At 32.4% G+C, this 17,610-nt stretch overlaps 1 protein-coding gene across 1 annotated transcript in view; it reads left to right on the top strand.

Annotated features, from left to right (window-relative positions):
* Window positions 1-17,610, top strand: part of LOC108776711 (uncharacterized) — a 39,380-nt gene that overhangs the window by 4,714 nt on the left and 17,056 nt on the right. Inside the window, exon 2 of the mRNA XM_018543405.1 lies at window positions 17,120-17,256. Within this exon, the coding sequence (XP_018398907.1) occupies window positions 17,120-17,256 (137 nt within the window). The remainder of the gene's footprint in view (window positions 1-17,119; window positions 17,257-17,610) is intronic.

Below are 17,610 nucleotides of genomic sequence, written 5' to 3'. Positions count from 1 at the left end.
ACAAATGAAACGCTCGAGCGAGCGGGTTAATTTATATCAATTACACTGGCTGATGCGATTAGACCTGAGAAGGACAGCGAAGAGGCGGATTAAGAAGTTATCCCTCATATCGCGTGTACTTGAGATACTTTTTCTATTAATTACTAAAGAAAGATCGCGAACACGTCCGTCTAACCGCGGACAATTCCATCCAGAATCTTCTCTCTTACTCCTTTGTTGTCTAATTAAGCGTCGTTTGCATGAAGAAACAATTTTTTAAACGTATAAACTGGAACACAGAATAATTTCTCTAAAAGGATTACAATTATAAACGTTTCAAAATCAACTGAAAGTGTATATGAGATATGAAATGTATATTATTAAACAATTATGATGAATTTAGACCGATAAAAATATATATATGATTAAATTAGAGAAATCCTAATTAGTAATAGTATATTAATATTAATAATATTGATTTATTAATATTGCAATATCATATTATTCATATTATTAATATTAATGATATAATATAGTATTAATAGTATTTATAAGACATCGTACATCTCTTTTCCCTGTTTTTAAAATTAACTTTATTCTGTAATGAAATAAAACTTGCGTGCAACGGGAGCATTAGACGGGAAACAATAAGAATTTCAAAAGTAATTAAAAAGCTTGTAAAGCATTACGGAATATTATTGTGCATTATCCGCGTGGTGTGATTATATACAAGTCACATCACAATGTTCTGCAAAGCGAGTGCAGAAAGTAGGATTTTAACGAGCTTATTTTTATAAAAGCTGAGTGCCTCCTCTTTTCCCACTGCTTGTAGACAGAAAGAGCATGAGGGGTATCGTTTCCTTTCTATCTTATTTCTCTTACGGTCTCGTTTCTCCCCCGGCGGAAGTAAACGGCTGTAACTCGCTCGGAGCTCTCTAGCAAAATTACGGGAGCCAAAATTACACGGGGGCACGGTATATGTACGAATAAAGGAGACCGAAACTCGCGGAGAGTACATAATCGCAACTCGGTGAGCAAGCATTTATTTAATACATGCCGCGAAGTTGTCGCCGTTGATATCTACGCGCTAGAGAGATGTACCTGTATACAAAATGCATATTAGCCATTTAACTTCTCGTAAGAATCCAAAATTACTTTGAAAGTACATAATTATTGTTAGCATTACAAGAATACATAAACACTGTTAACTCTTCACTAATAATTCGACAATCTTAAACGATACCTTAAGTAACATAATGAAAGTTAAACGAGTTTCATGTATATAGAGATTAATTCTTGTTTGATATTCTTTATTTTCTGTATACAATTAGAACTATAATAATAAACACTGTGTTTTGGTTAATTAATGATAATGTATAATATATATAAGAATTTAATATTTATCTAATAAAAATAATATACTTTACTTATTAATGACATAATTTACCTTATGTATAATAATATATATATATATATATATGTATATAATTTTTGAACACGTAATTGCAAAATTAAATTGGATTATATGAGTATAAGAACTGGATTTAATAATCTTTCTTTAGTTCTTTTTTAAAACAAGTTGTTCTTACTTGTCTTCTTCGTATAATTACCAAACTTAAACGCTGAAAAAAGTAAGATTAAAAGTTAAAGTATATTCTAATATTATAAAATTAATTGAGCCAGAAAGAGATGAGGAAATTTTAATACGTGATATCTCGTCTTCAATCTCCATTTTATTATTCTGCTGCGCAGCACATTTCGGAGTAGAATTCATTCGAATGTCTTCATCGGTACACGTAGATATATTGAAAGTCGGAGATAATTTATAATTACATAACGATCCTTCGCGTGATTGATCTACAATAATGTTTATTATAAAATTCTCTATGTTTATATTTAAAAAATGATACATACGTATAATTTACCTATATTTATAACAAATAAATGTATCTAATTTTTATATATGTATAAAAAACGAGCAGCACTTAATTGTACAATAATATTACAACTTACAACCTTTTGATAGATAATCCTGATCGATGGAACTTATATTGCTCTCACAATATTCATAATGCATCGGAGAAAACATACTGCTTGCGGTGATAGGTATGCGCTCGAGAGATTTTGATATCGGCATTAACGGTGTAACATTGTAATGTACAGTTTCTATCTTTTTAATCTTCGGTACTGACCGAGGTGATTTCCAATCCATTCTTTTAACAATAGCTGACAGCTGAGGAGCAGTTATTTTATTGATACTTTCCTGCCTCTGAAGTCGAATTCTTTTTGCTTCAATTTCGTCCTGTGTATTGTTGATGGCGCTATGCTTGAGCGAGCTTTCTTTTGTACGGCAGCTTAGTTGCGTTTTAAAGGATTCCTGCGAGTTCTGTGTATCTTCGTGGTGAATCTCTTTCATTTCTACGTCGTTGTCTGTTAAAATCACTTGTTCAGTACTTGGCTCCGCACCCAACGTTACCGAAACAGCGTGCGCGTCATCTTTTTCCGAAACAATAGTATTTTTGGAATTAGACACGTCTGTTTCGACTGGCGGAAGTGTATAATCATTGTCATGTGTCACTTCTGCATCTATTTTCGTCGGCAACACTGCAGTGTTCTCGTTAATGCATAATTCTTCCAGAAACAAGGTATTGACGGAGATATCTGAAAAGCAAATGACTTCAATATATAGGACACAACGCATACATATGCATGTGTGTTCGTGAATTAAAGTGCTTGTCCTATCTGGAATTATAAAGTATAAAATAAATTTTCACCATCAAAGGACTCGTGAACTGAAACTTGACGTTGCACCTTCGCGCGCATTTGATTTTGAGCATACATTTCTCGAAACGGTATATTAATCTTCGGCGGTGCCATTTCCAACATTTTCTGTTTCCTCTGTCTTTTCTGATCTTCCTCTTTATTACGTAATACTTGCAGCTACGAAAATTGATGAATTAGAAGTCTATTTATACATTGAATATATTGAATTGCTTGGAAAAAGTCCGGATTTTTCAGTAGATAATATTTAAAAATCCAGAATTTCTATACGAGAGAGGAATTATGAATCACTCAAAAAAAATGTAAAAATATTGTGAAATAAAATAATGCATATATTAAATTGTGTATATAGACTAAAACTATTTTTAAAACTAAAAAAAATTTTTTTTGAACTATTTTTAAATAAAAGATCTCTGGAAAAAAAATATTTTATATATAATTATATGTAAAATATGTCCATACATATAAAACTTTTTTCCGGAATTTTATTTGAATTTTGCTTAAAAATTTGCACAAATTTTTCGAACAATTATATATTGAAAAATCAACTTAACACGCTAGTCTACAGACCTCCGCTTCGATTGACTGTAATTCTTTTCTATGATATTTTACATTTACTTTCAGCTTCGTAAACTTTACTTCTAATTTTAAATGTTTCAACATCATAGTGGCAAATTCAATTATTTTGCAGCGTGTGCGAATCCAATTAATACGTTGTCTCTGCTTGATAATTGTCATCATCTCCGTTTTTTTGTAAGACATGACCATATAATTAATTTTAAGTTTCTCCAAATTGATTTTAGCCGCGTTTCTGGCCTTCGCCAATGGAAATTCCTCGTATATAGTCTGTTTACGATTATACATATATTTGATTAAATTCTGAAATTGTACGAGTAAACTCAAGATTTATTACTGTACCAACATGATATTCATTCCATGTTTTTTTGTATTCGTCGACGATATCCTGATACTCTTGCGACCTCAGTTGATTCAATTTATACTGATCATCGGCATTTGCTTTCATGGTTTCTAACGTATCCGAGATTTCGTTGATATTTGTATATAACCTATTTAATACAATAAAATTTTAATATGTTCAAGAAAAGTGCAATACGAAAATAATTAAAATAATAGTCATTTTTTCTCGTACTTTGTTAAAGTGTCATTTAATATTAATTTAATATTGTTCATCTGCGCTGTTTTTCCTTTGAGCTCCTTTCTTTTGTTAAGTTCGCTACGTATTATTGTCTTCAATTGTTTTATTTCGTCTGTATTGGCTAAAAATTATCGATAATATATATTCTTTTCTTAATGAGCAGCAGCAAAGAAAAATTGAAGACTCGAAAGAGGGACATATAAAAATTAATGTATAAAAAGTTTTTCTCTCTCTTGTTTTTATATTTTATATGTTTTTATATTCTTGTTTTATATTTTTCATTGGAAAAATATAAAACAAACTGCTATGCCGCGTTTTACTTACCATCGAGATTTTCCTTAATCGTCGCAATTTCCATCTTCAAACAGGTTACTAATACTTTCACAAATTGAGGATCATCGTGACTTTCCTGATTTTCTCTATCCATTTCTTTTTTCGTTGAAAATTACTTTTGTATCTTACGACGCAATTATACATATACAGATATCCTTTAGAGCCACGCTACTTTCTTGAACAGTTTGAAGTTTAAACGTTAGGAGTACCAACATAAAGTCTGTTCGCGTTGCTTGCACTTTTTGCACTCAACTCTCCACTTTCTCTCTTCAACATCAGGATATATAGAGTGCTTCATTTATAACTTGAAAACCTTGAATATTTTATTTATTTTTATTTAAGTGATTTAATTACAATATATATATATATATATATATATATAAAAGTAAAATGAATATGAAATATTAAATATATCAGAATAAAGAAAATAATTGATAAAGAGTAGAAAAATTCTAGAATCCGCAAAAAACAGAACATTAATTTTAAAAGTAGAAATAGTCAATAATGACCGTTCGGTATTTCTACTAAACAATCGCAAACAGTAAGTTTTCGCAATTAACATAATATAGTCCTAATATTTAGAGAGTAAATTTAATTATTTTTAATGCAAAATTTAAATTTTATTTGACAGATATTTATACATTCCTATTAATAATAAAAGTTATCGATCACTTTGCAAACATTATTTAGTTCTACAGGAACGAACGCAACAGAAGTTAGTTGTTTAGTTGTTCGTTGTTGACCTCAATTCGCGACACTTTCGGCGACTAACTTCTCGCGGAACTTGCAAGTTTGCACGAAACGTGTACCATAAACACGCGTCTATTCACCGTCATAGGTGAAAGAAAAGCGAAGATGGAGAGACTTAACCATATGTTTCCGTTGTCTCGCCTTTGCACAAAAATTTTGGTAGTCAACGGGCAGCGTTTACCCCGCGAAAGTTCGATTGTTTGCCAAACGGCCGTAACTTCAAATTGAGGTTCGTTAAAAGCGGGTCGATCCTACGCCAGACCATATATCCTTGCGGTGTGCTTTGGCACAAATGTGGTCTCGATCACGGAAAGGGACGACGGTGGTCACGAGTGCGGAGTGAAGATAGCGGGCGAAAAATATGGCCGAATTGACCATAAATTCGGACGAATTAGCCTGCGTTATGCGTATAATATACTTCATAGTAAGTGTCGTTCTTTACGAAATGGCGAGCCTACTTAATTGTCAAAAAGATAAAAATACTTGACAAGTACAACAATATAATAGGCAATATTATGCTGTATTGAAAAATAAATATAGGATATTAAAATATAACTACATTTTTACGAAATATTCTACATGTCAAAAACAAGATATAATAGAACAACAAAAATAATGTGTGTATATCAATCAAGTTCTTTTATTACTTTTTTCGCTTTATGTTTTGAAAGAAACTCTTTAACGTGAACTTTGATAAATCCACCAACATGTAAAACAGATAAAATTTCCAATATATGTATTGTTCAGAATTTAGACAGTTGAATTTTGACGGTTGGAAACTCTGAATAGTGATATAAAAAAAAAAAAGCTTCAAAAGAATAGAATATAGAAAAAATAGACTATAGGAACATACTGTGTCAAACATTTTTTGACGAAATAACAAAAGTTAATTTTGTTTGAACTAAAATATTAATCTCTGAAATACTATTACATAGAAATCTGTCAATATATACATATTTATTTATAACTTTATATATAAATATTAACTAAATAACTTTATGTAAATATTGTTTATTAATTAATTAATCAATTTTATATTGAAAGTAACAAAAAAAAATTAAACTATTGATATTTTAAAATCATACATTTTACATAAAACGTTTCGTGTGTACTTTGATTTCTGATCCGAAACATTAAGTTAATGTGAAGTATAATAGATTAATTCAAGTATCATCATTGATAACGAAATAATCGTTTAAATTGTCTCGACCATCACTAAACATTGATCCGACTGTATATTCCCTTTGTCAATGGCGGAGGTACACAGGAGAAACCAGCGACGCGGTTTGCAAGTTAATGGAAGCGAGTGACAGCCGATCAACTTATCGGCTCCAAAAATTGATATCCAGCGCGCCGTGTATTCAGCCACGCGGCGATTCCATTGGAAAAATATAAGTAAAGATTCAAGCTGGCGTGCTGGTACGTTGATGAGGGACGTTCGGGGAACATGCCACGTTGGCTGTCGGCCAACCCAGTCCGCATTTGGGTCAAACTGACCTGCTCCGCCACCCTTCGTTGGGATCCGAGAGATCCCGCATCACTGTCCCTCGTTTCTGTAGAGGATAGAGAGTGATGTACTAATATTCCCTCTTTCACAGAGCATAAACGACCTAGGTAGGTCCGGTATATTATTATATAATACATAATATATAATATATAGTATATATATATATACCGTATAATACTTTACGAAATGTAAAGAGTATCTTTATAATATATCTACACGACGATCGCTCATTTACCAGAAAAATAAAGAAAATAGGTGCCTGTCCCTATATAGACTCATCTACTAATTCCATAAAATTTACTACAATTATAGCGCATATTTTTTTTTTGTTTCATGTAAGATTAACTTTAATCTTGATTCAATTTCATCTCCATTGTTTTCTAATTGTAAGAATTAGAGGAAGCTAAATAGTAAGTTAAACTAAAATTAAAGTTAATCTTACATTGGTGAAACCGACCCTTAGTCGGTGCGCTCCGTTTTTACATCCGAACACACGGTGCATTCTCTCTCGGAATGGCGCACTTCATTGTGGAAGGTTTGTAAACGCGGCGAGTGGCATGAATAATCTAGAAGAGCTTTCAGTCATATCGACATTCGTGGAAACGGAAAGTCAATTTATTGAAGAGGCACTTAAGGTATGTGATGTCTTTGATGATATCCAAGGTGATATCGCAATAATGCAATTACGTTAAAATTTTGATTTTATTATTTATTTATAAAGTCGGTTTAAATTATATATTATAAATAAAGAATAAGTTAAATATAACATTTTGCTAACAAACGTGAAGGTAGGAATTACTGCTTTATATCATGCCATATGCAACAGAAGCTGTTAAAAAGCTCACGGCATAATTTATAGCGCGATCATTTCGTTGGCAGCTTCTACTCCTCTTTGAGGCTAATGGAAATCGTACTCTATGGAAAGCGTGAGCAGAACCTATAAAGAACTTGCTGTCTATACCGCACCCATAAATGCCCGAAGTTATCAATGTTAAAATGGATTATCATTGAATAGAATAACGTTTCTGGTCAGATATATTTCTCTCTCTCTCTCTCTCCCTCTCTCTTTCATCGTTTGTTACCCTGAGGGGATTACTTTGTGGAAATCAAGCAACAGAAAGATCCAAAGGATGCCTGAAAGGCATCTATAATACACCTTAGCGTGTACATATTCTTGACAGTTTTTTATAACATTTATAATCATAGGGGAGATCTTTGACGTAATATTTGCTACGTAATTATGGAAAAAAGTAGAACCTTTTATTAACTGTATAAGCATCGTTAAAAGCGACCGTACGTATATATTTATGATAATATTTCCGTAAGAATATTTTGATTTCTAAAGCCTTTAGATTTTCTGCAAACAACCTGCTCAAACGCATTCACACGATTCATCCCGCGAATCGGTTTTCTTGAGGGAAATTTTGCTGGAAGCGGCGCGAGAGATTTATTCGCGACGCAGGCAGACACATACGATAACAAAATATCGGAATTATGAATCTTTCATGGACGGCAGTGCTCCTGCTCCGACGAAATTGAAACGGGACCGAAGTGCTACAATAAAAAGCAGCACGACTCGAAATGGCATCCTTTCACAGCTGCGCCAATAATTGATCGCTGGAACGTAGATGAATGTCTATTGACGTTGCACGAAAACGCAGGATAAATACCGTTGCAAACAGTCGAGCCAGCGCATATCTCCAAGATCGATTTTGCCGCCGCGACCACACATATAGAGAAGAACAGTCGCGCCCCTCGTACCGTGTATCTTCCACGAAGTGGAAGAGTTTATCCGTCTACGGAGGAACTCCAACTCGTTTACATCGTGCAACGAGTAATTTTCTGTCATAGGGAGACCCTTTAAGCGGGTACACACGTGAACAACAGTAGATTTTATAAATGGATAAAAGTTTTCAATGGAGGGAACGAGGTAGAAGGAACTTCGTAGAAAGGAAATGGGAAAGTAGGTCTCATGGAAACCACTGATTAATCTTTCGCGGCGCCTCTTTCATGCCTCGCTGAAAATAAAGGGTAATTTTGTTATTCTATAAAAATAGCTGTGTCGGCATTTGTAATTTGTTTTGTCAGAAAGAAGACTATCCGTATATATATAATCAGGTCAGTCGTTAAAATAAATAAATGACTCATCGTGTTACATTGCGTTCCTTATTCTCGAAAAAAGAGCTCTCGGAAAGTAACTTAATAATGTAACACATTATGTGTAAAATATAGATTTGTAAAAGAAAGTATCCATAACACTTTCTCTTATTGATAATTTTTCTTACCTAAAGTAATTTTATTGTTATATTTCAGTACAAAGCAATAGCATGAATTTTTAATTATTTTTCTACTTCAATTATAGAATGCAATTATAATTTGCAAAATGACTGATTAATAAAAAATGGTTTTTATTGTCATTTAAAATACATATACATACACACACATAACAAATATTAAACCAGATTTATATTTTTCAATAAAAAAAAATGACATCTTTTATTTAATATAAAATGAGAAAAGGATTGGGAAGAACCTCTACGGTTAATTTCCTCTTTCATTATTTTTTTTATTTTGTCCAACGCTTTTTTCATTATCTATTTTTCTATGCTGCGTGTAAGTAAAATCAATACATCTGCAGTATGAAACTCTATAAAGCTAAAGAATGAAAAGAACTCGTCGGAAAGCTTCTCTTCTCTCTGTTAATTTTTATATCGCTCGAACCGTTGCATTTTTGGGCGAATAAAACTTCGCGGGAATTGGTTTTAGACTAGAAATAAATTCGTGAATTTACTTTGCAACATATTTTGAAGTCCCCTTGTGCAAGAGAAAGGATTAACTTCTTCTCTCTATCTTCCTCTGCTTCTCGATTATCGATCTCTCGCAACATCATATCCGCACCGACTTTACGGAGATAAAAAAAAAAGATAATAACAACGCTACTGACGCCAACGGTGTGAAGCTAGATGAACAAGCGCGAGAGAAAGTAGGGCAATTTACATAGGGCGTTCGATCAAAGTTCTCTCTGAGTATCCGATGGAATATCATCAGCGAAAATGCCGGCATACGACAGAAATCTGGCGATATCAGCAACCTTAAAAAAATATGACTTAGGCCCGATTGCATTAACGTTACTTTGATTTTAAGCGAAGCTTAAAACTTCGTCTCTATCTCTTTTTTCCCTTTAAAGAGAGACAGAGAAAATTTTAAATTTCGCTTAAAGTCAAAGTAACATCGGTACAACCGGATTTTAATGCTACCGATACAGTTCCTTTATTAACCTAAATCGTCCGCAGTAAGTTTAAGTTATTCCATCAAAACAATGTCGTTGTCTTCAAACTGCATCACGGTTTTCTTGTTATTTTGTTGAATTTACCGCACGTGCCAGAAAATCAGGAAAGCGGCAAGGGGCATAATCTTCGCCCGAAACTCATTTCCGGAGATAATCCCAGGATAAGAACATTATTCTGTTGCCCTATGCATTAAAAAGATCACCACCTGTTAAACGGGTTTATTATCACAAAGCGACGGTAATTCGTTTTGTCACCTGACATTGTATAATAGTGCATCGCAAACTAATTAATATCTTGTAGCGTAGAATTAACGCACATTGTTGATAACTTCATTAAATTTAAATTTTCTCGTCACTAAAAGGTGTCACAGATAGTACCATTACTGTTAATGTAATAACATTATTTTACGAATGGCGAGCTAATATTTTAAAACACTTTTAAAAATTTAGATAAAAATATGGACGCTTGAAAATAAATAGAAAAATTATTGCATTTATAAAAAATCCTATATAATATAATCCTGTTGTCTCTGTGCAAACTATGCTGGATGTACTGTCTCATTTAGTTTGTAGAACGAATAATGCTTATCAGATCATCTGTCTGCCGTCATTTTTCTCTCGTATAATTAAACTATGCAACTATGCAACAAGGACGAGAATTGCACACGTGTGCAAAATTTTATTCTCAATCTAAATGCTATTTATATTGAAATTATTTCATGTCACGCTACGCATTTAACTTATTTTTTTATACATAAATTGTTTTTAAAAAGACGTTATTTGCTTCGAGATGAAGCAAAGTATAAAAAATATAATTGCTTTTTCCTGCAATGGAAGAGCGATAACTCTTATCGCAGTGTTACAGCCGCCTGTAGACGTTAATCTTGCGTTTGTTGCGAGAAATGCATCAGCGAGACGAGTGCATGCAGCGCCTTGTCTCGCACTATGCTAATCCAGCTTCAATGTCATTTCACTCTTTTGACGAAACAACAGAAACACAACTTCGCTGAGAATAAGCTTCTAATAAATAATACGTTAACTACTTCTCGGAGCGAATTAAGGTCTTACGTAACGTATTATCCGTAGAGAGAAAGATATATCTTATCTAGCGGAGACGATAACTGAATTTCGCGAGTATCGGCACACTTGTTACTCAACTTTGATATCGTTACACTCCCTTAACATCGCAACAGTGAAACGCACTCACCGTTTATTCGAAATCAATTATTTATCGCCGACTACATGGAGCGAAAGACGGAAGTCTATAGATAGAAGAGATGCAAGATTACGGAAATAAATTGGCTATTGTTAGTGAACAATCGTAATTTATGTTACAATGCATCAATGTAATTTAAGCATTCCATCCACAGGTTGATTGACAAGATTTAATTTGTGTAATATTATAGAATAAGATAAAAAAATAGGTGAATACAAGCTTGCCGCGCTTGACTCGTTTTCAACATTCTTTGTATTATTTTATTTTACATTTAGTGTTTCCGAGAGTTGCTAATTATTTTATTTATTTTACCTTTACGTAAATTAATTAATTTATTATTAATATAATTTATTTTTAGTTTAATTTATTTTATTTATATTTAATGGAAAGCTTGTTTATCTCTTTCTATAGGGTGTCTCATTTTAATTCACTCAAGCAAATATTTCGAAAAATATGGAAGATATATTTGAGATGAAAGTGTAACTGATTTGAGAGAGACGTACAATGGACGTGTTTCTTTTCTAAGTGGAGGCGCCAAAATATTTGAAGTTTATTTTTATTTTTTAAATGAAATTATGTATTTTTATGTGTAGAATAATTAAAGGAATTTTACATATAATGTAAAAAAAATTTTTTTAAGTTGATGTCTTTTTGGCGCTTTTACTTAGAAAAGAAACAACATAATCAAAATACGTCTCTTTCAAAATTATTCCACTTTTATCTTCCATATTTTCCAAGATATTTGATATTTCGAGATAAATTAAAATAGGACATTCTGTATACACACGGAAATTTTTTTATTAAGATGATATTATATAATGTACGTGTATATACGTTAGCTATTGCTGTTTTACGTGACTTCTACTCTTTTTTTCAAATATGTAGAATATTTTCACGTAAAACAAGATATATGTATTAGTTTTTTTACGGCACGAAAGCCATCTGTAGTATTTTAAATGAAATCGATAATATTCAATTTGATTATATCTGTTTATATATTCTTTTTTTATTTAATTTTAGAGAATCTCTTAAACGATAATATTTTATTGTTTGCTCTTTTGTATTAAAAATAATAATGCACTAATACATCGCATTACGCCATTTCTAACATTAACGTATTAATCAGTGCATTTTAGCACATTGCGCTTGTAAGCACACATTCGATTTATTTCTTTTTCTGCAGACGTGCCATTATATTTGTGCTTTTAAACAGCGAAGTACCACACATTGCACTTGCGAGCTTGCATTTTTTGATTTCTCTCGTTTCATTCCGCGCTCGTCGCCATGCACGCCTCTTCTTCTCGTTTCTTGGGGTTGTGCACTTTTACAGCTTTTACACCAACGGCGCCAAGTGAAGCGACGCGAATTCATCGCTTGACAGCAACTACGTGTCATGGAATTTCGCGTATGTAACGCGCGCCTCTATTTCTTGCCGGTTGCGAAAAATTCGTGTCTCGTCGAGACGAGACACGTCAAGAGGTCGTTTCTTCTTTTATTGTTCGTCGTCCTTGCAAAGGACAATCCTAATCATACAATCTCGAAAATATATTGTAGAAAATTGAATTCATGCTCTTTCAGAGAACAGTTGAAACTGCAATATATTCAGACCAAATTTTTGGTCCAACAAAGTTTAGTTCTGAAGTCAACAAATATTTTCTAAATTTGAAACTTTATGCTACAAATATCTATGGTCCGCAGCACTTGACCTGACTATTGAACAAACTTTCATTTTGAATTCGAATTTTCAGACATTGTTAAGCACGTTCGACTCAGCGCCAATTGTGCATGGCGTACATATTTGCCAACTAGAATTCAGTTGCACTATATACGTTTTAGCTAAACTATCTTCTGACATGAAATTGTTAATATTGTCAAAACAGTGCTGATATATAAGTAATTACATTATCCACACAAGAGAGTTAATTAATATTATTTATATTTATAATTACATTATTTCATAAATTATTACGCAATCTCTTGCTTCTTATATCAAAAGATTAGTCACTAATTTTCATTAAAAAAATTAATATACTTGATTTTTATAATAATACAAATCTTCACAATAGATTTGACCTTCAAATACATATATAATATCTACGCTAAAATATTTGTAATAGAGAGAATTGATTACGCGGAGTGAATCAATCGCGCTTAGTATTAGGCAAAATAGAACGACAGTTTGCATTAAGAATGGTGTTATTAATTACAGAATATTACTATAAAGTCTGTTTCATTAAACGTTCGAAACAGGATGCTCGGTAGTGTGCAACGGCAGTGACAGAAACCAGTCATTCGTCAGACGTTACCACTGTAGAGGCTCCTTGACGCCGCAGTAGTAACATCAGCCCATGGCCAGACGCGTCTCGAGCTGACAGAACGAAATGGTTTATGTCTACCATCAGTTAGACGCGCACGTAATTTTCGTAATCGCTCAGAACTGAAATTTCTATTCATTGTTACGCTAACAAATAGACTTCACGAGATATCAGAATATCGAATGTCCAATTAAATTCAAACTATACATATTAATATAAAATATACGCGAGAGAAGTATCTGACTAATTATAATTGAGGAATAATATGAATAATTTTTTTAAGATGTGCAAATATAATTCATTACTTAACTCATTTTTTATAATTTTTTATAATTTTTTTTACTAAAATATGAATTATTTATACAATTAAAAAGAACGGAAATTATCTGCACAATTTTTTATAAGATAAAAACTATCGAAATGCAACACTTACCTAACAATTTATTAGCTTGCTTATTTTTTATAAAATTTTTTATAAAATAAAAAATATCAAAATACAACTTTCAACAATTTATTACGTAGCTTATTTTTTTATAAAATTTTTTTATAAAATGGAAATTGTCAAAATGAAACATTTATTTGTAACAATTCAGTACGAAAATAAGCAGAATTTTTTAACACTATATGCATTAATTTGAAATTTTGACAGAATTTGATTTATCACCATTTAGCATTCAATTATCATTATCTGTCGTCTATTCCAAGTCTATATCAAAGCTGATCGTTAAAGGGATTGTGCCGAGGCTAAATACACTCCGAGGTGACCCATTAGATCACCAAGTCAGAGTTCTGATTAGGAATGACCCCGTGCCTGGAAACGGTGCGTATTGTGTGTATATGACAGCCGTTTGATTCTACGGCGTCCTCGTCTACCCGACGAACCCTTGATTTCCACTCCTATACATCCATTATAAGCCCTTGAAGCCTCACAATAGTCCAATGTGTAACCAACCGAAACTGGGGGTAATTCCGAGTAGGATGGGAACGAGGAAGCCAAAGCAACTCGATCGACAAGTACATTCCAGATTTGTCTAATCGATAGGAATTGTGAGCGAGTTGGGCGAGTTTAAAGCAGTTACCAAAGTGAGCAGTAACATTTTCTCTGAGACGATGGAACATACCTAAAAGAGCGATAAGAACTAAGGAAATGATAAAAGGAAAAGAGAGATGCCAACGTTACTGAAGCAAACTTACAAGAAGTTCCTATCTTAATTTTTTGACAGTTTAATGATTAAACTGAAAAGTTGCAATATTAAATTCTATTATCCAATATTAAATTATATTATCTTCTTATAAATGAATCGTATCAACTGTTATTTTGAAGAACACTTTTCATAGCAAGGAGGTTGAAAAAAGATATTAAAGATAAATTTATGGAACCGAGGGAACCTGAAATATTAGGATCGAGTTCGATTTAGGAGAGCGTTTCGATCTGTGTAAATTTTGTATGATATTTGTAGAAGAATTAAAAACTTAGAAAGAAAGATTGTTATATATAAATGTTTGATAGCAATAAAGAATTATTATAAATAATTATTAAAATAAATAACTTTTAACACTAATTTGTTTTTTAAATTTAATTTGAAACATCATATAATTGTTTTTACGTAATAATACAAAATAGCTTTTCTAAGTGTGATCATGATATATTGTGTGTATCATGTTATTCTCGAATATATGAAGAAAAGTCTTTACGTATATATATATATATGTATACTCGTATATATATACATACACATCTATAAATATAAAATATTATGACAAATCCGGTAAAATTTGTCTTCATTGAATTAATAATATACACCTGGGCAGTTTATAGATGTCGCATGTTGGTCCGTTGTGGCGAGAATCTATCTTGAATAAATAAGTACTCGATACTTCCCTTGGGTGCATTTCTATTGGAAATATCCTGTTGATCGCGTGTGTCTTTCATCGGTCCCTCGTGAAAAGTCCTATTCGCAATCTTTGATTGAGCACCGTTTTTCCAAACCCATCGCAATTGCCATTAAATATGAATGAAGAAATAGAAGAGTTGCGCTCGGACGATGCCTTTTCCGTTCTCCGTCCGAAACATCGAACCAGAATGCCTGGCACGAAACAAACGACGTGGTTCATCGATAATTCATTACCATCTTCCATCAATTTCTTATCTTGGCATGCTCTACGATCCGCGAGGGATCGCCCCTCGTAATCTCTCTGATGGAATCGGCTTGTGGCTTGAGAGGGAGGGGGAGAGGGAATTCGCGCTATGGATTGTGACTTTCGGCGGACCTTCTTTCACCGATATCTTATACAAGGTGTTTCTAAATAAGTACGAAAATTTAAAAAAAATTATTCTTTGTCGAAAATTAAGGAAAATTTTTAATTCTCTCTGAGGAATGATACTTTTTCAAAAAGATAGGTAAAAATAAAATTTTTATGTTTTCCCAAATTTTCAACAAGTTAGAAAAATGAAAAAGAATACTTATTAATATTTTTAATAAACAAGTGCTTTTTCACATGATAATAAATTTTATTTTTTCATGATAATAAATTTCATTTTATTTTGTAATAAACAGACACCTAGATTTATTTAGTTGATTTTAACTCTTAAAATTTTTCGCACTTATTTAGAAACAGCCTATACATAAACGTTTTCAGCGGATGTAAGATATTTCAAATACCATGTCGATAAAATATATTTTGTGAATTCACTTACGTGAGAAATATTTAAATATATGCAAAGGTGTTATATTTATACGTTTCCTACCGTTCTATGTATTGGTGATTTTTATTAAAATTTTAAATAAATCCCATGTTATTTAAATTATTACGATAAATTTATGGACGCTTTATTTAATCTGCAGTCTCTAATCTTGTGATTGTATTGAGAACCCTGTAATCGAATTAATTTCAGCGACTCCTGTTCGCAAGAATACTAATTCAGTAGAGAATTAAAATAGTTTCGTTGCAATAGCCAACGAGATAATGACTTATTACCAGATCCACGAAAAATCGAGATTAAAGATACAAATTGATTAATGCAAATCCAATAATTGCCTACATTTTGTTCTATTAAATCAACTATACAATTAGGCACGTCAAATGACATAATTACGTTCTTACAAATAGAAAATGTCAGCATTGTGCATTTATCATATTTTTTTCTGGAGAAAGGACATGATGAAAGTATCGCGGAAGCGGGAGACACTCTTCGACTACCTTCATTTCTCATAAATTTTTAGCCACAGATACGATTTTTCACGGGCCTGGGAAGTGCACTTCCGGGTTTGAAAAATGCTATTCGCGAAAGAAAATTTACGGACGGCCGTAACAGCGTTGTTGGCTGCAGTAAGAAACCGGTTTCAAGAAGATAAGACAGGAATCCACTTTAGGACAACGTACTTCTCTATTATTGGACAACAGAAAATTGTCAAGACCGAATTATACGATTTATGAAAGAATTACCGAAATAATTACATGATGTATACGCTGTATACATATAATCTATTCTTATCAATGTCAATTATTTATTTATATTATGAAATCTATATCTGGGGACGTAATCAATCATGTGTTAATCGTCTCTATTTAAAAAATCATACGTAACCATTAAAATAGCGATAGAATAAATTCCTAATTAATAGTGAACACTTTATACATTAATTATAAGTTTCGCAGACTTAAGAAAAATAACGCTATTAATTATAAGAATAAATAAGTAGGAATAAAATAATTATATATTTACATGTGTGAAGAAGAAATACGTATGTGAAGACATTAAGAATAATGGAAGTACCTTGATGTGTTGCAGCTTGCAATAAAACGTATTATGGCGATGTGGGGAAGACGTACGATCTGGAATTGCATCGACCGAAGGAAGATAAGGTGCCTTACATTTGCAGGCTCACCTTCAACGCGCCAGGTGACGATTTCGGTGATATCGTGCAGGTGAGTCGTTGAAACATTTAAGATATCCAATTATCAGATATACGAAAATATTCAATATTCTATTATGTGTTGTAAGAACCGTTAGACGATTTATTCATGAAGTATCAGAAATAGCGCGGCTTGGAAATTTGCAATAAATTACGCTATACTGAATCAAACTTTTAATTAAAGTATGCATTAACGAAGTAACGAATAGTTCGATGAAGAAACGAAGAAAATAGAATGGCGTTGGATTTATGTAGCAAATTAAATTCTGAATACTTAAGTTTTTATCGAATCGTATATTAAGAAAACCATGCAGAGAGTCTCAACAAATGATTATCTTTCTCACACAAGCAGAACGGTCGCTTCCGG

This window comes from Cyphomyrmex costatus, unplaced genomic scaffold, assembly GCF_001594065.2.
Source record: "Cyphomyrmex costatus isolate MS0001 unplaced genomic scaffold, Ccosl1.0 scaffold374, whole genome shotgun sequence".
NCBI classification, from domain to species: Eukaryota; Metazoa; Arthropoda; class Insecta; order Hymenoptera; family Formicidae; genus Cyphomyrmex; species Cyphomyrmex costatus.
The sequence above is the reverse complement of the archived record's forward strand: the minus strand, read 5'-3'. Positions and strand labels throughout refer to the sequence as shown.